Raw genomic sequence first — 21,322 nt, forward strand, 5'->3', positions numbered from 1 at the left:
CGCCAGCATCTGTCATTTCCTGACTTGTTAATTTTAGCCATTCTGACTGGTGTGAGGTGGTATCTCATTGTGGTTTTGATTTGTATTTCCCTGATGCCGAGTGATGTGGAGCACTTTTTCATGTGTCTGTTGGCCATCTGGATGTCTTTATACTTATTATCTTTTGACTTTACTGTGGTATGAAAGCAAAAAGCATTCACAAGTAACTGTACTTCAAAATTTGAATTTTGATCTTTTCCTGGTCTTAGTTATATGCAGTACAACACTCTCCCGTGATGCTGGGCAGTGACAGCAGCCACAGCTCCCAGTCAGCCATATGATCAAGAGGGTCAACAACCAATACACTTAACAACCATTCTATTTTTCACTTTCAGTACTTTATTCAATAAACTACATGGATTATGCAACACTTTATTACAAACTAGGCTTTGTGCTAGATGATTTTGGGCAACTACAGGCTAACATAAGTGTTCTGAGACATATAAGGTAGGCTAGGCTAAGCTACAATGTTTGGTAGGTGCATTAAATGTATTTTCAACTTAGAGTGGGTTTGTCAGGCTGGAACCCCACTGTATGTTAAGGAAGATCTATACTTTATCTCTGTTATCTCTCCTACTCCCCTCCCCCATACTCCTCTAACAATCTGCACATATACTCATCACCTGTAGCTAACATGGCACTATGGGGAACAGTATGAGTAATGTCCTGGGCTCTGCTATCAAATAGCTCACAAGATGAAAAGGGTTATAGAAATGAAGAGTCAGTAAGATCAGTGTCAGCTGAGAGTACCAAAGGTTAGATGATCCAACCAAAGGAGGAAATGACCAAAGGAAGAAAGAAGGCCCAGGTGGTCAGAGAAAGTGTCACTGAGGAGTTAGGACTGAGGCAGTTCTTGAAACAGGCATTGCAAGAAAAAAGGAAAGGGCAACGTTCCAGTTAGGGGGCACATTATGGGAAAAGAAATAGAAGCAGGATTACAGAGGGCACACTCTGAAGACTCAAGTGGACCAATATGGCCAGAGGAGTCATCAGAGAGGAGACCAGAAAGTTTCAATCACACTAAGAAGGGTCTTAACCTAGCCTGAACTTGTGCTTTGCTCTGTAGGCCATAGAAAGCTTTAAATGTCTCTAAGCATGAATGTAACAAATGAAAGCATTATGTGAGACAATTACTTTGGCACTCAGTTGTGCATGGGCTGAAATGGAGGTGGAAATGCCTGAGCTAGAGTCATGGCAATAGGAAAGAAAATGACACATTTAAATCAGCATGAAGGAAGAATCAACTAATTAGTTATTGATCAGTGTGACTGAAAGAGAGAAGTCCAAGAAAATTCTGCAATTTATGGTCTAAATAGTAGAAAATCGTGAACAGAAATAGGGAATTGAGAATGACCTTGTGTTGAAGGTGAAGGACACCAGCAGTTTAGCTTTAGAGGCATGAGTTCAAGATAACATCCACAGGGAAAATATTTTCAGTTAGAATACTGGATATGAAAGAGTGAAGATCAGAAAAGGAAAGAAACTGCAGACACCGATTTATCCACAATCATAATGGCACCAATCACCACATGCCAGAGCTTTACACATACCGAATTTAGTACATTTTGTTGTAATCCTGGGAGGTGGGCATAGTCGTCATTTTACAGAAGCCTCCGAAGCTTAGGAAGTTTCTCTAACTTGCCCAAGGTCATGAAACTAATCACCGGCAGCAAACATTTGAGCCTAGATCTGTGAAGAGCCCAAGCTTTGGTGCTGTACTGATTACTGGAATGGACTCCTGGCGTATCACATAGGATAGCGACTAAATGATGGGTCTGAGGGGAAAAAAATGTAGATCAAAATTTAAAAGCCCATGTTTACAGGAAGAAAGGAAGAAAATCTGTAAAGGAGTCAGCACTGGTTGAAGACAGAAAGCCAGGATAAAGCAGAACTACAAAAACCAACAAATGCTAACAACTGAACACTTACTATGCGCCTATTGCTAATCTAAAGGCTTTTCACATAACCTCTCAATGAATCCTAAATAGCTGTATAAAGTGGGTCCTATTACCAACTCCATTTTATAGGTAAGGACACTTGTCACAGACAGGTTGGGTAGTGTGGTACAATTAAATAGCTGGTCTGCAAGGGAGTCAAAATTTAAATCCAGTCCTACACTCTCAGTCTACATTTTAAACCACTATGCTCTAGGAGCATCAGACTGGCTTCCCAATACTTAGAAGACTTAAAAGTGCAATTTTCTTCTTTTATATTGAAAAATGAAATATGCCAACATTCAGAAGATCTGCGTAACTCCACAAACTGATATTTTCCAAATGATAAGTGCCATGCCTGATGTTACAGAATCCTGCACTGTAACAAATCCACTGAAAGGACGAAAGTAGACCAATGAATTTGCATATAATAAGAGTATGAGAAGTTCACTGATAATGGTCTCAGATGCCACAATGCAACTAACTTTCTTTTTTCGAGATTTTATTTATTTGTCAGAGAGAGAGAGAGAGAGAGAGAGCGAGAGCGAGCATGCACACAAGCAGGGAGAGTGGCAGGCAAAGGGAGAGAAGCAGGCTTCCCACTGAGCAAGGAGCCCAACGCAGGACTCGATCCCAGGACCCTGGGATCATGACGTGAGGCAGATGCTTAACCAACTGAGTCACCCAGACATCCGGCATCTAACCTTTAAGAAACTACCACTTGTTGAGTTTTAACGTAGCATCAAAGGCGAATATCCACAAAAAATACTCCTCCTTTTTCTAACTACCTCTCTGTGAGGCTGTATTTTCTTCAACAGTAACATATCACAACAGATTAAATGCAGAGAAAGGTATGAGAATCTAGATGTCATCAAATAAGCCAGGTATGAAAGAAATTTGCAAACAGGTACAATAAAGATGCTTCTCACCATTTTTAGTAGTTATTGTTAAATAAGAATGTTACTTATGCTAACATGTACTAGGCTTACTATTAATTTTAAGGAGTATTTTTAGAATTTCTCAGTTTTAGTTTTTATAGCTCAGATCCATATCAAACATTAACAACATTGTCCAGCATTACTCTCATATATTAGCATACACAGGCATCTTACACTCTCATGTATCCATGAACCATGGCAACCCTATGAGGTAGTGGTAGTATTCCCACTAAAGAATGAGGAAATTAAATCTCCCAAGTTAATTCCCTGGCCCAGTGTATCCTAGATAGGACATGGCCAGACCAGTACTAGAAACCAGGTCTGTCTGACCCCAAAGCTTTTACTTTGGATTGCTATACTTTACTGAGCCCTCTTAGGTATCAAATCATGACAGGCTTCCTGTAAGTGTGAAGCTGCTGGAGACTAAGAACAATTGACATTTTAAAGTAAGGAACAGAACTGCATGACTTACTTTATATATCTCTTCATATGTTTCCTCATCAATTTCTATAGTAGTCACAGTTTCTTCTACATCTCCCAATATCATATTTAAATGCTGATCATAAGCCTGAAGTGGAAAGGTGAGGGACCAAGAAATTTAATAATCAAATTAAGAAACTATGAACAGGTCTTCTGCACAATACTTATACCACAAATTTTATATGCAAGCAAAGAATAACTCTGCTAATAATATACTGTTTCTTCACAAATTATTTCCAGTGATAATTTAACCTGATAAAAGTACAAAGCTGTTTGTATGAGTTTATGCAAAATAACTTGAAATTATTTTATTTATTTTTTTTTTTAAGATTTTATTTATTTGACAGAGAGAAATCACAAGTAGGCAGAGAGGCAGGCAGAGAGAGAGGAGGAAGCAGGCTCCCCGCTGAGCAGAAAGCCCGATGCGGGGCTCGAACCCAGGACCTGGGATCATGACCTGAGCCGAAGGCAGCAGCTCAACCCACTGAGCCACCCAGGCGCCCCTGAAATTATTTTTTTAAAAGTATCCACCTTACTGGTCATCCAAGGCAATCACATCATTTGTAATATTTAATTATGAAAAAAGGGAAATTCATCACTTTTCAGTAGACTTCTTTCAATTCTCTCTGTAACAGCATGACAGGAAAGAGACAGTAAAGGAAATAAAATTCTTTAACTGCTAAGATGATGGCACTGCAGTCTCCCAAAGGCACAGGATACCGCCCTTCAACCCTCCCTGTCCTAAACACCATCATGTAAAGTAAGTAGAGCAACACTCTGCCCACTGAAAATCTAGCCAAAATAAATTGTGTTTGGCACTTGTGGGCTCAATCAATAAATGCTGCAATTCTGATATTCAGGGATGTCCTCAATCCAAACTCCAAAACTCATGTATTTTACTCAAAGGTTAAACTCCAGGGGCCTTACTCAGAACCCACTGAGGCTTACCTGTAACAGTGTTAAATGGCTGACCAGACTGTATGAAAATAAAAGTAGCCAATCAGCCACATGGCGAACTGGTAGCAAAGCACACTAACAAGAGCAAAAATCTATATGAGAGCCAGAAAACAAACACACAAAGTCTGAGGGCCATTCAGTATAGAGGTAATCAAGTCTAGCAGGGAACAGAAGAAGCCTCTGAGAGCTCAGACAACATAATAGACCGGGGGTGCCTGTCCACGTGCCACTGGCCCACATGATTAAGCACTATTCTATTCTTCTTGGCAAAATTGCCACTATTCCATTTCCGGGGGTCCCTCTTCTCGTAAAGCTAGCTGTGTATTATTAAGGCTACTGTCTCCCTAGGTCCCTACTTCCTTCACTTTAGGTTTTATGGAAAGTAGAATCAAAGTACTTAAAAAGAGTAGGGCTGCAGTCAAAAGGCCTAGTTCCTATTCTGGCCCTTCCTTTACTGGATGTTAAACTTTAAGCAGGTAACTTCACCTTTCTGAGCCTGAGCTTCTTCAAATGCAAAACAGGATTAGTAAGTATCTACCCTCACAGAATTGTTCTAAAGGTTAAATGAGGTATTACATACAAAACTTATTCATTTATTTTTTTTTTAATTATTTCATTCAAGGGGCACCTGTGTGGCTCAGTGGGTTAAAGTCTCTGTCCTTGGCTCAGGTCATGATCTCAGGGTCCAGGGACTGAGCCCCGCATCAGGCTCCCTGCTCAGCAGGGAGCCTGCTTCCCCCTCTCTCTGCCTGCCTCTCTGTCTACTTGTGATCTGTCAAATAAATAAATAAAATCTTAAAAAAAAAAATTCATTCATTTATTTGAGAGAAGAGCCGGAGGAGAGGGACAGACTCTGTGCTGAATGTGGAGCCTGAGGTGTGGCTCAATCCCATGACCCTGAGATCATGACCTGAGACAAAATCAAGAGTCGAACGCTTAACTGACTGGGCCACTCGGGTGCCCCCACACAAAACATTTATAATAAATGCACTTGGCATGTAATTAATGCTCAAAAATACTAGCTATTTTAAATCACTTTAAGGTAGAATGGCAGTAATAAAAACAATATACTCAGGAAAAGAACGAGTTGTCAAGAAAGAGCAAAACGTTCAGTATACTCTTTTGAATAAATAGTGCCACTTCAAAGGACCAAACCTGTAGAAATATTTGAGGATATACACAAAGAAATATGTATAAAGATACATACTACAGCATTATTTATAGTAGCAAGAAATAGAGAACAGTCTTTTTTTTTTTTTTTTTTTTTTTTTAAAGATCTCATTTATTTATCTGACAGAGGGAGAGAGGGATCAGAAGTAGGCAGAGAGGCAGCAGAGAGAGGGGGAAGCAGGCTTCCCGCCGAGCAGAGAGCCCGACGCGGGGCTCGATCCCAGGACCCCGAGATCATGACCTGAGCCGAAGGCAGAGGCTTAACCCACTGAGCCACCCAGGCGCCCCAAAATAGAGAACAGTCTTAAAAACCCACTATTACCATATAGAATTCTATGCTGTCATTAAAAAGAATAAAGATTTATATACACTCATGATCAATAATCTCCAAGAAAGATTAAGTGAAAAAGAAAGGTGCTCAAAAACATGTATAGTAAGATCCATTTTTATTTAGAGGTGGTGTATACACTGCATATATATGCATGTGATCACATATATATGTATATTTGTGTAAATATACAGAAAAGATCTGAAAGACCACAGACCTGATTTTTAAGTGGTTAGCAAAAGAAAAAATGGGATTATACCTTTCACTCTATGTACTTCTATGCTATTTAATTTTTGTCACAAGAAAACAAAGATTTATGTACATGTCAGTAACTGAAAGAACACTGAAGTAAGAATGGAGACTAAATGCTATTTACATATAAACAGAAGGAAAGAAATGAAAATGTTCTTTAATAAACACATCATTTCTGTGAGGGGAAAACATGTTAAAAACATAAACAAAATGCAGTTCCATCTGGCTTATACAAATATGGATGACCTACCTTTCTCTTATCTACACTCAAAATACTCCTCTACACTGGACAGTGTTTATATTTCAAAGGGGTTGGGTTAGTAAGGGATGACAAGGAAATAATCTGATTTCAAAGTAATTTAATAAATTTACTTACATGTAATCTGCCTCGAAGCTCTCTGTCATTTCTCATTTTCACATAAATTCGCTCATCCAGGCTGAGCCTGATGAGATCCAGGGGCTCTTCTACGGTGTTGGTGGTTTGTTGCTGATGAAAGAAACAGGCTTAGTAATACAGAACTAGAGAGTGCAGTGTTCAAATCATTGCTATACTGTGTGACTGTGGGCAAGTTACTTGACCCCTGTATGACTCAGTCTCCGAGTATGTAAAATGTGAGTAATAATAGTGCCAATCTAATACTGTTGTTGTGAGGCTTAAATGACATGTACAAAGGCTTAGAACAGAGCCTGGATCATAGTAAGTGCTGTATAAATGAAGGCTGAAACATACATACACAGGAAGCAGTTTTACGGCAAAATAATCTTCACTGTTATTTGTTCCCTCAAAATCCAAACTGCCTAACCCAATTTCAGTTATAGGAAGTTACTCTCTGGGACTTTAGCCTTACCTCAAATATCACTTAGTGATTTGAAAAACATCCACTTAATGATTACCACACACACTAGTTAGAATGCTAAGGAAACATGAATGTTGAGGGAAGATTATGGGTTCAGTTTGGGTCAGGTTGAGTTTAGGGTACCAACTGGCCACAAGATGAATATATAGAATACTGGTTGAAGGCACTAGCTTTGAAGTCAGGCAGTATGGGTTCAACTCCTGAATCTGATACTTACATGAATTCAAACCTGTATTATCAATTACTTAATTTATGAGACAGTACGTACTGTCACTTATAGAGGGGCAGAGGGAAAGTCAGAATCTTAAGCAGGGTCCATGCCCAGTGCACAGCTCCATTTGCAGCTTGATCTCACCACCCTGACCCAAAATCAGGAGTCAAATGCTTAACCAACTGAGCCACCCAGACACCCTGTGATACTTATGAATTCAGATTAAAAATCATGCCATCTCTAATTATCAGCTTCCCTGTTAGTAAAATGAGGAAGCCAGGTCTTCCCTTCGTATCTTGTGAGTGTAGAATGAGCTAATATATTAAATCAACATATTTAATGTATTTAAAGTAGTACCTGGAGATCTGAGAGTACTTAGAAATGATTCTTGTTATTAACAATTAAAGAACTGTGACAGATCAGGGCTAAGATGACTTTGAGTCATCCAAATGCAAGGGATGGTTGAAGCCAGGAGTTGATGAGATTATTCAAGGAGAGCTTCTTCAGTGAGTACATTAGGCTAGTGAAGGTATGTGACTGAATGCTACAGGCTCTACAGCTTAAAAAGCTAGATTGGGGGATGCCTGGGTGGCTCAGTTGGTTAGACGACTGCCTTCGGCTCAGGTCATGATCCCAGAGTCCTGGGATAGAGTCCCGCATCGGGCTCCCAGCTCCATGGGGAGTCTGCTTCTCCCTCTGACCTTCTCCTTGTTCATGCTCTAACTGTCTCTCTCTCAAATAAATAAATAAAATCTTTAAAAAAAAAAAAAAGCTAGATTGGGGTGTGGAGGTGGGTGGGGAACCAAACTGGTTCCCACTCCCAGTTAAACAGGTGTTTGTTAAGGAAGAGCTAACCAACTACTAGATGATAGATCAGTCCCTGCCCTCAAGGAGTTCATTCTAGTGGGGAGAGGCATATTAACAAATATACAGTAATACTATAAGATACACACCACAGAGCCCTAGCGCTTCTTTAGGCTTAGTCTAGAATGCCCACTAGCCACATACTCTTCCTCTTGTAGCTTTAAATACTGCCATTTCAAAGGATTAACCAATTCATCTGTTCAGTAAATTATTTGTTCAGTGTTTCCAGCACTGTTCTAAACAGGATGGTCAGGACGGTGCCCAGAACTCCTGTTCTTAAAGAACTCATATTCTGGGTGCCTGGATTCAGTAGGCTAAGGATCTGCCTTCAGCTCAGGTCATGATCGCCGGTCCTGGGATCATGACCCACCACCAGCTCCCTGCTCAGTGGGGAGTCAGTTTCTCTCTCTCCCTCTACCCCTACCCCTGCTGTGCTCTAACAAGTAAAACCTTTAAAAATTAAAAAACAAACAAACAAACAAACAAACAAAACTCATATTCTGGAAGGGAAGATAAGACACTGAATAACGAAGAGTATATTTAATATTAACAACATGTTATGAAGAAAAATCAAGACGACTAAGAAAGAGTGCTGTTTTACGTAGGCAGCCACATGAGTCCTGCTTGAGGCTGAGATTTCAGGAGAAAGCTTAAGTTGCGGCCTGACCCACACATATATCTGAGGAAAAGGATTTTGGGGAAAAGAAGAGCAGATGAGAAAGCCTGCAGGACCATTAACCTATTTTATATACCGATTCCTTGCTTGTTTTCCTCATACCACATCACAGTTCCTACCTATTGCACATGTTTCTATTATCTGCCCTTCCCCAGAATATAAGCTCCAAGTGGGGACAGGGATATTCGTCAATGCCGGTGTCTCTGGTGCACAGAACGGTATCTAACCATATAAAGCCGATGTTTACTACGTATCTGTTGGATAAATGAAACTGCTGCGCTCAATAATCGTAACTAGTAAGCTTTATTATCACGCTTTCTATCAGAATCCGTAAGGCAGGCAGGGATAATCATTCTCATCCTGCAGATGAAGATGAGATTCAAGAGAAAGGAAGTAAACAGCATGAAGAATAAGTAGTTTTCAGGCTGGCTTCGAAAAGGAAAACATCTCAGGGCCTGAGACAAAATTCGGAGGAGGCGCGGTTACCAAGAGGCAGCTTAAAGCCGTGATAACCCAGAAACAGGCGGCATGACAGGCTACCTTCCGGTGAGGCTGGAAGGGTAGCCCTGGTACGCAAAGCCCAGCGGGGCCAGAACCCGTAGCAAAGAAGTACTCCTGGAGCGAGCGCCTCAGAACTCACTCACCTGGTCCACGTCGTCCGCCATGTTTCAAACCCTGCGCCCTTTCCCTCCTCTCGCGGGAGTACGCGAGCCCCTCGTTATTGTCTCCGGAAATGCGAAAATGCAATGCGACGGAAGGAGAACAGACTGCTACGCGCCGTCTTGCTTCATAGTGTTTGTATTGGTCATTTGAGGCTGGGCGGAGCTTCATGGGCTTAATTAGGTCCGTAAGGAAGGGGCGTTGCGGTGTCTTTCCCCCTGTGGGGCGGAGTCCGCTCTCAGCTTTCCGTGGTGTGGTGCGTCACTCTCTAGGGGAGTCTTGCCTGGGCAATATGGTTCGGAAGCGCGCGGCCGGTAGGGAGCCGCAAGGACGCGAACCCTGCGGCCGGAAGGCCAAGGGCGAGAGCATGGCCGGGCGTGAGAAGAAGGAGGCGGGTGAGAGCGATATCTAGCCGGCCTTAGGGGGATATGCTGGTGGAGGGCAGGAGGCAAGGTGCGGGGAGCGGGGAGGCCGGGCTCTGGGAGGTGGGGGGCGTAGGTTGCCCCGTGTCCATCTTCCCAGAGGAGACGACGTTACGCTGCAGGGGGAGACAGGCGGTTGTGTCTGTGCTCTAGTCCTTATCGACGTCGCTGCTCATTAGTCCTCGTGAGGAGTGATGCGCCCTAGGCGTTCCCCCTGGAGTTCTACCTGACATTGGCTCTCGCGCGTAGCTTCTTTTTTCCTCCCGGTTACCCACAGGATACGCTCCAGCCTCCTGCAGATGCAAACAGCTGAATAGGGAAAAAGGCATTGCAGTTGTTTTGTGGTCCCAGAAGACGGATGGACCAGAGTGCTGTAGTTTGCGGACTCCCAGAATAATATCTTCAGTTAAATCTCACCCCAGAGTTCCAGATTCGGATCCAATCTGAATTCTCCACCTGGATATCAAATATATTTCTTATATTTGTCAAGGGCAAAGCAAAACTCCTGATTTCCCCCTTAAACCTATTTCCCCACCTTTTCCCATTCTGAATATATGGCATTTCAGAAATTAAATTAGCTCTTAAGCACACCTTTCCCTTACAGGTACACATCTAATCCATCTGTATCTCAAATCTCTTCACCTCTCTTTGTTTCCACGGTCACAATCCCTGCCTAAAGCCACCATTACTTTTCAGTTGAACAATTACAGATGCCTCTTTACTGGACTCCCTACTTTTCTTTATCCCCCTGCAGTGGTTTTCCCACCCAGCAGCCCAGGTGATTAAAAAAAAAAAAAATCGAATCATGCCATGTTCCTCTGTCAGACCTGTGGCTTTCCATTGCTCTTGGCCTAAAATCCAAATTCCTTACCATGGCTTGCAAGACGTTACGTGATTTGGCTGCTGCTTCTTCTCTTGTTGTCTCCTATGACTCTGTCAGATACCCTCTCTACTGGCTTCCTTTCTGTTCTTCAGACATGCCATGTTATTTCTCACCGTGAGCCTTTGGCTTTGATGTTCCTTTCTCCATGGCTCTAGGGTGGCAGATTTCTGTTCCTTCAGAAATCACACCACTTTGAGTGCCTTATCTAAGGTGATCTTCCCCAGGTACTCTCTGTCACAGGCCCTAACAGCCTCTGTCACATAATGTAATGATCTTGTTAATTTACTTCTTTTTTGCTTATCTTCCCACAATTTAAGTTTATGAAACATGTTTTATTTTTGCTGTGTCCTATATTGTTCTCTCTTGCTGTGCATTTATTAAGTCCTCAGTAAATATCTTAAATAATTGCATAAAGCATGCTGTAGAAGGGATTTCTGGGGTTCTTGAAATAATCTGTGTGGATTAGGTAACTAGCAAGGACTCCTATGACCCTAGATTCAATAATCCTGTGATTCTTTACATAAGTTCATCATCCGTTAGTAAATAGGCAAATGGAAGTCATTTCTAAACTTAGAAGGTGATTAACCTCATGGTTAATGCTATGAGTTCTACTTTATTCATTTACTCATTCAGATAACATTTTTGGGATACCTGATATGTGCCGTGCACACGCTAGTTGACATGAGAGAGATTACTTGGAGGAGCTTAAAGTACCGTAGTGTTGATGTTTACAAGAAATACTCAAGACAGTGTGATACATTGGAAGAAGGTACCAGGCTTTGTGGCTTCTGAAGGAATAATCAAGTTTGGAGAGATTGGGAAATGCTCTCTGAAGGAGTTATGTTTGATCTGCGACTTTGAGAATGAGTAACATTTTAGCAAATGGCTATGAAAGGGGTTTTTATTTCCAGTCAGAAAGAATATATTCTGAATATACGACAGTTCAAAAATTAGAAGTTGTAATCTGATGGAAATTCCACCTGCCTGGGTACCATTCCTTCCCGCTGAACACTTTATTTGGATGCCAGGTTGGTGCAGCTCCAACAATTAGTAGTTGTTCATATGTACTTGTGTAAATTATCTTGGACAAATAGTTTAGCTGCCCTGAAACATATTACTGTCTTTCAGGGTGGTTGTGAGTTTTCAGTGAGATAGGCACTCCTGCCGTGGTCCATATCAGGTAATCAGATGGCCTAGCTTCTATCAGTTCAGCTTAGGTGTAGGCAAGGATGCACCCAAGCTTCACTGAAATTGAACTGGAGGAGCTAACCGGTGAGTTCCCAAGGCAGCTTCCAGGAAGAGTTACTACCTCTGCTGTGCTTGGTGGAGGAAAAATCTGGCTGTGGTTTGGGCTACAGGTGACACTGACTCAGTGACCTTCAGTGTGGTTTCTAACAGCACCTCAGTGCATGCCAAGGTGACCCCTGGCATCATTCAACATTTAGGGTCAAAGAAAACCGTCTTCCACAGTATTTCCTTGTTTCTATTAGGGCATCTCTAATTTCTTCATGTTTCTTCATTGTGTTAATGCTTTCATTGATGTGACTCATTAATTCCTTCAACAAGTATTTACTGAGCACCTGCTATTTCCAGAGACTGTTCTAGGCACTAAAATTCTAGTAGTGAATGGGTCAGGCAAGGTCCCTGCTGTCACGATGCTTACAGTTTGTGGGGAGGTCTTGGTAGGGCAGACAATAAAAAGTTAAATAAGTTCACATGGTGATGAGAGTTATGAAGAGAGGTAAAGGTAATAGAACTGACATGGGGGTGGCAGGGTTGGGGGGAAGTAAGTCAGAGTCAGTGGTCCAGGGACACCTGTTTTGAGGAGGTGAAACTTTGAAGCAATTAGTGTCCCGCAGGAGCTTTTCAAAGGAAGTTCTCAGGGAAGAGTTAATAGGCAGAGGAATCAGTATGTTTAAAGACGGAGGAGGAAATGAAACGTGGTTGGCACACGACTGGACACAGTGAGAAGCAAGTAGTAGGAATTGAGGCGGGAAAGGTAAGCAGGACCCTTGTCTGGAAACCAAGTTAAGGAGTTCATATTTTATTCTAAGTACTCGCAGTTTTAAGCAGGTATTTAAAAACCTCAATAGAAGGCTAAGCAGACCAAAGTGACAATTCCTGCCCTTCTGAAATTACCATATTGAGCTCAAGGAGACTGGTTAGGTAGCTCTAGATCTTAAGAGAGGCCTAGAAAATAGCCTTTGGATTCTCTGGGACCCCAAAAGTGTAAAGAATTAAAAAAAAAAGTAACCTGTATTTCTGCTATCCAGAAATAATGGCATATTTCCTTCTCATCTGTTTTTCTAAGTAGTGGAAACCATACTGTAAAAACAATTTTGCATGTTTAACATTTTATCATGTCATTTTCCTCTGTCTTAAAAGATGACTGAGTTAATATTCTAATGTATGTGCATAATGATTATATCATGGTTGGGCATGCAGATTTTAAAAATTTACGGGTATTAGAGTAGTCCCCCTTCTTATTTGCAGGGATATATATTCCATGACCCCCCAGCCTAATGGATTCTTGAAACATGGGTGGTACCAAACCTTGTATATGCTGTGTTTTTTTTCCTATATGTTCATACCTATGATAAAGTTTAATTGACACATTAGGCACAGTAAGAGATTAATAGCCACTAATAATAAAATAGAACAGTTAAAACAATATACTGTAGTAGAAGTTATGTGAATATGTTCTCTTTCTCTTAAAGTATCTTAATTGTACTGTACTCAGCCTTCTAATTCTTAAGGTGATGTGAGATGATAAAATGCTAAGTGACTGAGTGAATGACTTAGGCATTGTGACATAGTCTTAGGCTACTCTTGACCTTCAGGAGAGTGTCAGAAGGGGGATCATCGGCTTCTACTCTGGTTGATCCCTTCCCCCCACCAACTGAAACCACAGATGGGGGGAATGATTGAAAATAATCGTGTGGAAATTTTTTTTTTTTTTTTAAGAGGAGGAAGCAGGCTCCTTGCTGAGCAGAGAGCCCGATGTGGGGCTCCATCCCAGGACTCTGAGATCATGACCTGAGCCGAAGGCAGAGGCTTTAACCCACTGAGCCACCCAGGCGCCCTTGGAAATTTTTTTGATTCAGATTTTTTTGTTTCCATTCTTGCTCCCTTTTGACTCCTTTAACTCTTTCTTCAAAGCACAAAAATAGACACAGTTGTACTTTTTAACCAACTGTATAAGTTTGGTATGGAAGAAATGGTGCTTTTGAGTTATCCTTCCACCTGTGTTTTTAGATTAGTAAAAATGAAGCATTTCACACCTTTTTTGCACATGTGTTCATAGATGGCTAAAAAGTGTGAAAAGATCCAGAAATCCTCTGATGTCAGGAACATCCTACTCAAACTGTCAAGTCATAAACCTTTAAGCAGCTTCTGGCCTTGGAATAAGAAGCGTCTCAGATTGGAAAGAATTTTGAAATTGTTTGTGTTTTGGTTAAAATGTTTAAAGCATGAGAATGCCTGAATTCCTTTTATAAAACATCGTAAAGAAACTGAACTGAATTAGTGATTTTATCTAGTGTTAGAACAAATGCCCTACTACTAGGAGAAATCTATTAAAATTATGATTTTATTTAGATCGAAAGGGAGAGCTTTTCTCCCATGCAAGAGTATATTCTTGGGGAATATAAATATCTATCAGTAGAGTCAGTAGAACAAAACATAAATGAAAGGAATAAACAATCTGATATTAGGTTAGTATTGCTGCTCCTTTTGGAACCTCAAAAACGACTAAAGTATTTTTGTTTTCCAAAATTAACTGAAGTGGAAAGACGAAGATGCTTTATTTCAGATTCAGGATTATTTTTATGAATATATTTGCAAAATAGAAGATATCTTCCCCTGCTATGTTATTTATTCTTTATTGAAAATTGATTTATTAATATATTAAGAAACAGACCATACCTTTAGTTACCCTAATTTAACTAAAGCCAGTAGCCTGTACATTTTTAAAATCTCCCTTTATCAAAAACAACAATTATTTTAAGGAAATAAAGGTATTTTTGAATTACTACTGTCTTATTCCAACCCTAAGCTTGCTGAGATGGATGGTGTATGAGTATACTTTTGGGTTAGATTAGAAAGGTTTTATGAAGTATATTTTGAGCAGGATTTGGTTTTGAAAGGTAGTAGAAACATGGATTAGTAATAGTAAGGTTGTGATAAAACTTGGACATGTTTATGAGCTCAAAACATTTACTTAATAGTGGGTTACTCCTAAAGTAACTAGTCTTGGCAAGTAATAAGTAAGCAAGGTATTACTAGCAGATTGATGTATTTTTCCTTCCTGGCTATTAGCTGAAATTTGAGATTTGGAAGCCAGGTTTTACTAGGGTCATGTGGCATTCCATGTAACCTCGCGAGGCAATGGAATAAACCCCGATAAAGGAAGCTGGTTTTTACTGGGAGTGCAGGGTGTATACTGGGCTGGAGGTAGGAGGAGGCTGGAGGCTGGTTGTGGAATAAGTGGAATGGTGTCCCAGCGATGGAGATGGGGTCTGGAGGGAGGTGACAGAAGAGGGCTTTCCATCACCTGCCTGTGAAGGCACACTGCCTGTGCCTTTCCTGTGTCACTTACCTTGTGTTCTTTGTGGTCATCTAGATGTCTTGGAAGACGAGAAACCGTTAAAGACAAGCCTTCTCTCCAAAGTCTCACAAGGAAAGAGGAAGAGAGGCTGCAGTGATCCTGGGGGCCCTGCCCATGGTCCAGCCAAAAAGAAGGTGGCCAAGGTGACTGTTAAATCTGAAAACCCCACAGTTGTGAAGGATGAAGCCCTCAGCGATGGGGAGGAGTTCAGGTGAGATGACTGAAAAGCTTCCAGCCAGGTCTTGATTCTGCCCCCCTGGAAGTGTGAGTCTCTTTTTGCTGTCACTGGTATCTGTGCACAAGATGGGATCTTTAAACTCCTCCAGCTGGAGCTCAGACCACTAGTAAGATTCTTCACAATTACAGTAGACCCTTGACCAACCAGGTTGGAACTGCCTGGGTCCACTTCTACGTGGGGTTTTTTTGTTTTGTTTTGTTTTGTTTTTTGTCAAATACCTTAGTAAGTATTATAAATGTAGTTTTTCCTGTGACTTTTAAAAAATGTGTCCTTCTCTAGCTTACTTTACTGGAAGGATACAGTATATAAAACGTATAACATACAAAATATATGTTCAATCAACTGTATGTTATTGGTAAGGCTTCCGGTCAACAGTAGCCAAGTAGTAGTAGTTTTGGGGGTATCAAAAGTTCTGTGCAGATGTTTGATTGTGCAAGTGGTCAGTGCCCTAACCCTGCGTTATTCAAGGGTCAGCTTTGTATTGTTTGCCACCCAGACTTTTTGGATGACAGCGATGGCCAACAGAAAGGCATTTATCTGTGGTTACACAGCTGGACAGTGGCAAAAACCAGATGAGACTTAGGCCTCTGACTCTTGGTCCAGTGCTCTTAATACTGCACAGTGATACTACATACATAAGATACTGGCCTGCCATTCCAGCCTTCACTTGTACTGCTCTCCACACGTTCACTCTGCTCCCACCCAACTGGACTTCTTGTCGCTCTCTTGCCACATGCTCAGACTTTTCTGCCTCTGAAGCATGCTCTTCTTCCTGCTATAGGAATGCTTTCTTCCACCTGGAAGATGTGGATCAGAATCCGTCCACTCGACGGTCTTCACTTATTCTTCCCCTTTTTTCTCCTCTGATTTCTTGCATTTATTTGTGCCTAGGCCATGTACCTTGGCTTACTACCCTGCAGGCTTTCTGAAGCCTGGAGCCAGCCACACCTAGTTTTGTTTTTGTAGGCCCTGTGGCATCTAGGGCAGGGCCTTTTGTTGGGCAGAATTTGCAGTTGAGTAAACATGCATAGTAATGTGTGGTGAACAGTGACTACAAGCCTAGTGAACACTTGATTTTTCACCTCCCCGGAAAGTTGTGGAGAGGAGTGGAAGAGGCAGAACAGAGAGGTAGTAGTTCCTTCAGAAACCAGTCTTCCATCTTCGTGCTGGCTTTCCCTGCAGCCTGCAGTCCTGGCAGAGGAAGGCAGCCCAGGAGAGGGCTAGCAGTAGACAGGCCATGGAAGCATGGGAATTTTGCACTCAGGTCACCTCTTCTTTTCCCTTAGACTTTTCCTGAGAGTGCATGCCTCTGAGCTTCCTGCTTCCCAGTTGTCTCTTCCCACTAGTTGAATTATCAGAGAAATCCATGTACACATAGACCAGGATGCTGTGCTGGCGGGTAAAGCTCTGGGCCCCCCTTCCCCTCTCCATTGATAGTCAACTGCTGTCAGATCCATAGTGCATGGACATTTTCACTACATTTATTCTAAGGAGAAATTTTTGTTTCTCTGGTGCTGAAAGTGGTCGGCCGCAAGGGGAATGCATGTAATTTTAGAGCTGAAGACCGACTGGTTATTTTAAATGTCTGAGCTCAAATCTTAGATGATGTTCTCACTTGATACCACAGGTCAGACCTTATGAAAGCAAAAAGTAAATGTGCTCTAAGCACGTTTTCTTTTTTAAGATTTTATTTATTTATTTGACAGACAGAGATCACAAGTAGGCAGAGAGGCAGGCAGAGAGAGAGGAGAAAGCAGGCTCCCCGCCAAGCAGAGAGCCCGACTCGGGGTTCGATCCCAGGACCCTGAGACCATGACCCGAGCCGAAGGCAGAGGCTTTAACCCACTGAGCCACCCAGACACCCCTCTAAGCACATTTAAAAAAATTTTTTTAATAAACATATCATGTATTATTAGCCCCAGGGGTACAGGTCTGTGAATCGCCAGGTTTACACACTTCACAGCACTCACCATAGCACATCCCCTCCCCAATGTCCATAAACCCACCACCCTCTCCCAACCCCCCTCCCCACGGCCACCCTCAGTTGTTTTGTGACAGTAAAAGTCTCTTATGGTTTGTCTCCTTCCCGATTCCATCTTGTTTCATTTATTCTTTCCCTAACCTCCAAACCCCCCACGTTGCATCTTCACTTCCTCATATCAGAGAGATCACATGATAGTTGTCTTTCTCCAATTGATGTATTTCACTCAGTTCCATCCATGTTGTTGCAAATGGCAAGATTTCATTTCTTTTGATGGCTGCATAATATTCCATTGTATGTATTTACCACATCTTCTTTATCCATTCATCTGTTGATGGACATCTAGGTTCTTTCTATAGTTTGGCTATTGTGGACCTTGCTGCTATAAACATTTGGGTGCACATGCCCCTTCGGATCACTATGTTTGTATCTTTAGGGTAAATACCTAGTAGTGCAATTGCTGGGTCGTAAGGTAGCTCTATTTCCAACTTTTTGAGGAACCTCCATGCTGTTTTCCAGAGGGGTTGCACCACCTTGCATTCCCACCAACAGTGTAGGAGGATTCCCCTTTCTCCGCATCCTCGCCAGCATCTGTCATTTCCTGATTTGTTAATTTTAGCCATTCTGACTGGTGTGAGGTGGTATCTCATTGTGGTTTTGATTTGTATTTCCCTGATGCCAAGTGAGGGGGAGCACTTTTTCATGTGTCTGTTGGCCATCTGGATGTCTTCTTTGCAGAAATGTCTGTTCATGTCCTCTGCCCATTTCTTGATTGGATTATTTGTTCTTTGGGTGTTGAGTTTGCTAAGCTCTTTATAGATTTTGAATACTAGCCCTTTATCTGATATGTCGTTTGCAAATATCTTCTCCCATTCTGTCAGTTGTCTTTTGGTTTTGTTAACTGTTTCATTTGCTATGCAAAAGCTTTTGATCTTGATGAAATCCCAGTAGTTCATTTTTGCCCTTCCTTCCCTTGTCCTTAGCAATGTTTCTAGGAAGAAGTTGCTGCGGCTGAGGTCGAAGAGGTTGCTGTCTGTGTTCTCCTCAAGGATTTTGATGGATTCCTTTCTCACATTGAGGTCCTTCATCCATTTTGAGTCTATTTTTGTGTGTGGTGTAAGGAACTGGTCCAATTTCATTTTTTTGTCCAATTTTCCCAACACCATTTGTTGAAGAGGCTGTTTTTTTTCCAGTGGACATTCTTTCTTGCTTTGTCGAATATTAGTCGACCATAGAGTTGAGGATCTATTTCTGGGCTCTCTATTCTGTTCCATTGATCTGTGTATCTGTTTTGTGCCAGTACCATACTGTCTTGATGATGACAGCTTTGTAATAGAGCTTGAAGTCCGGAATTGTGATGCCACTAGCTTTGGCTTTCTTTTTCAATATTCCTTTGGCTATTCAAGGTCTTTTCTGGTTCCATATAAATTTTAGGAGTATTGGTTCCATTTCTTTGAAAAAGATGGATGGTATTTTGATAGAGATTGCATTAAATGTGTAGATTGCTTTAGGTAGCATAGACATTTTCACCATATTTGTTCTTCCAATCCGTGAGCATGGAACATTTTTCCATTTCTTTGTGTCTTCCTCAGTTTCTTTCATGAGTACTTTATAGTTTTCTGAGTACAAATTCCTTGCCTCTTTGGTTAGGTTTACTGCTAGGTATCTTATGGTTTTGCATTCAATTGTAAATGGGATTGACTCCTTAATTTCTCTTTCTTCTGTCTTGTTGTTGGTGTAGAGAAATGCAACTGATTTCTGTGCATTGATTTTATATCCTGACACTTTACTGAATTCCTGTACAAGTTCTAGCAGATTTGGAGTGGAGTCTTTTGGGTTTTCCACATATAGTATCATATCATCTGCAAAGAGTTTGACTTCTTCTTTGCCAATTTGGATGCCTTTAATTTCTTTTTGTTGTCTGATTGCTGAGGCTAGGACTTCTAGTACTATGTTGAATAGCAGTGGTGATAATGGACATCCCTGCCATGTTCCTGACCTTAGCTGAAAAGCTGTCAGTTTTTCTCCATTGAGAATGATATTTGCTGTTGGATTTTCATAGGTGGCTTTGATTAATATTGAGGTATGTACCCTCTATCCCTACACTTTGAAGAGTTTTGATCAGGAAGGGATTCTGTACTTTATCAAATGCTTTTTCAGCATCTGTTGAGAGTATCATATGGTTCTTGTTCTTTCTTTTATTAATGTATTGTATCACATTGATTGATTTGTGGATGTTGAATCAACCTTGCAGCCCTGGAATAAATCCCACTTGGTCGTGGTGAATAATCCTTTGAATGTACTATTGGATCCTTTTGGCTAGTATTTTTTTTTTTTTTAAGATTTTATTTATTTGACAGACAGATCACAAGTAGGCAGAGAGGCAGGCAGAGAGAGAGAGGAGGAAGCAGGCTCCCCGCTGAGCGGAGAGCCCGATGCGGGGCTCGATCCCAGGACCCTGGGATCACGACCCGAGCTGAAGGCAGGGGCTTTAACCCACTGAGCCACCCAGGTGCCCCTTTTGGCTAGTATTTTGGTGAGAATTTTTGCATCTGTGTTCATCAAGGATATTGGTCTGTAATTCTCTTTTTTGATGGGATCTTTATCTGGTTTTGGGATCAAGATAATGCTGGCCTCATAAAATGAGTTTGGGAGTTTTCCTTCCATTTCTATTTTTTGGAATGGTTTCAGGAGAATAGGAATTAATTCTTCTTTAAATGTTTGGTAGAATTCCCCTGGGAAGCCATCTGGCCCTGGGCTTTTGTTTGTTTGCAGATTTTTGATGATTGTTTCAATCTCCTTACTGGTTATGGGTCTGCTCAGGTTTTCTGTTTCTTCCTGGTTCAGTTGTGGTAGTTTATATGGTCTCTAGGAATGCATCCATTTCTTCCAGATTGTCAAATTTGTTGGCGTAGAGTTGCTCATATTGTGTTCTTTTTTTTTTTTTTTTAAAGATTTTATTTATTTATTTGACAGACAGAGATCACAAGTAGGCAGAGAGGCAGGCAGAGAGAGAGGAAGGGAAGCAGGCTCCCTGCTGAGCAGAGAGCCCGATGCGGGACTCGATCCCAGGACCCTGAGATCATGACCTGAGCTGAAGGCAGCAGCTTAACCCACTGAGCCACCCAGGCGCCCTCATATTATGTTTTTATAATTGTTTGTATTTCTTTGGTGTTGGTTGTGATCTCTCCTCTTTCACTCATGATTTTATTAATTTGGTCCCTTCTCTTTTCTTTTTGATAAGTCTGGCCAAGGGTTTATCAATCTTATTAATTCTTTCAAAGAACCAGCTCCTAGTTCCGTTGATTTGTTCTATTGTTTTTTTGGTTTCTATTTCATTGATTTCTGCTCTGATCTTTATTATTTTTCTTCTCCTTCAGGTTTAGGCTTTCTTTGTTGTTCTTTCTCCAGTTCCTTTAGGTGTAGGGTTAGGTTGTGTATTTGAGACCTTTCTTGTTTCTTGAAAAAGGCTTGTATCATTATGTATTTTCCTCTCAGGACTGCCTTTGCTGTGTCCCACAGATTTTGAACCGTTGTGTTTTCATTATCATTTGTTTCCATGAATTTTTCAATTCTTCTTTAATTTCCTGGTTGACTCACTCATCATTTAGTAGGATGCTCTTTAGCCTCCATGTAGTTGAGTTCTTTCCAAATTTCCTCTTGTGATTGAGTTCTAGCTTCAGAGCATTGTGGTCTGAAAATATGCAGGGAGTGATCCCAATCTTTTGATATCAGTTGAGACCTGGTTTATGACTCAGGATGTGATCTATTCTGGAGAATGTTCCATGTGCACTAGAGAAGAATGTGTATTCTGTTGCTTCGGGAT

The 21,322-nt window shown here is 41.3% G+C and overlaps 2 protein-coding genes across 4 annotated transcripts in view; one reads left to right on the plus strand and one right to left on the minus strand.

Annotated features, from left to right (window-relative positions):
* Positions 1-9,457, minus strand: part of LOC111144211 (LSM3 homolog, U6 small nuclear RNA and mRNA degradation associated) — a 14,666-nt gene extending 5,209 nt beyond the window's left edge. Inside the window, exons 1-3 of the mRNA XM_022498422.1 lie at positions 9,351-9,457; positions 6,475-6,585; positions 3,384-3,479 (exon numbers count right to left, since the gene is read on the minus strand). Of these exons, the coding sequence (XP_022354130.1) occupies positions 3,384-3,479; positions 6,475-6,585; positions 9,351-9,371 (228 nt within the window). The 5' untranslated portion in view covers positions 9,372-9,457. The remainder of the gene's footprint in view (positions 1-3,383; positions 3,480-6,474; positions 6,586-9,350) is intronic.
* Positions 9,458-9,622: 165 nt separating this feature from the next.
* The window catches only part of LOC111144158 (XPC complex subunit, DNA damage recognition and repair factor), a 53,396-nt gene continuing 41,696 nt past the window's right edge, over positions 9,623-21,322 (plus strand). For 2 of the 3 annotated variants that reach the window (XM_022498330.1, XM_022498333.1), the window contains exons 1-2: positions 9,623-9,761; positions 15,293-15,488. In XM_022498330.1, coding sequence (XP_022354038.1) covers positions 9,659-9,761; positions 15,293-15,488 — 299 coding nt within the window. In that variant the 5' untranslated portion in view covers positions 9,623-9,658. The remainder of the gene's footprint in view (positions 9,762-15,292; positions 15,489-21,322) is intronic. The other variant, XM_022498332.1, reaches the window with a different exon arrangement.

Source organism: Enhydra lutris, unplaced genomic scaffold (genome assembly GCF_002288905.1).
Source record: "Enhydra lutris kenyoni isolate GAN:26980312 unplaced genomic scaffold, ASM228890v2 scaffoldscaffold10, whole genome shotgun sequence".
NCBI classification, from domain to species: Eukaryota; Metazoa; Chordata; class Mammalia; order Carnivora; family Mustelidae; genus Enhydra; species Enhydra lutris.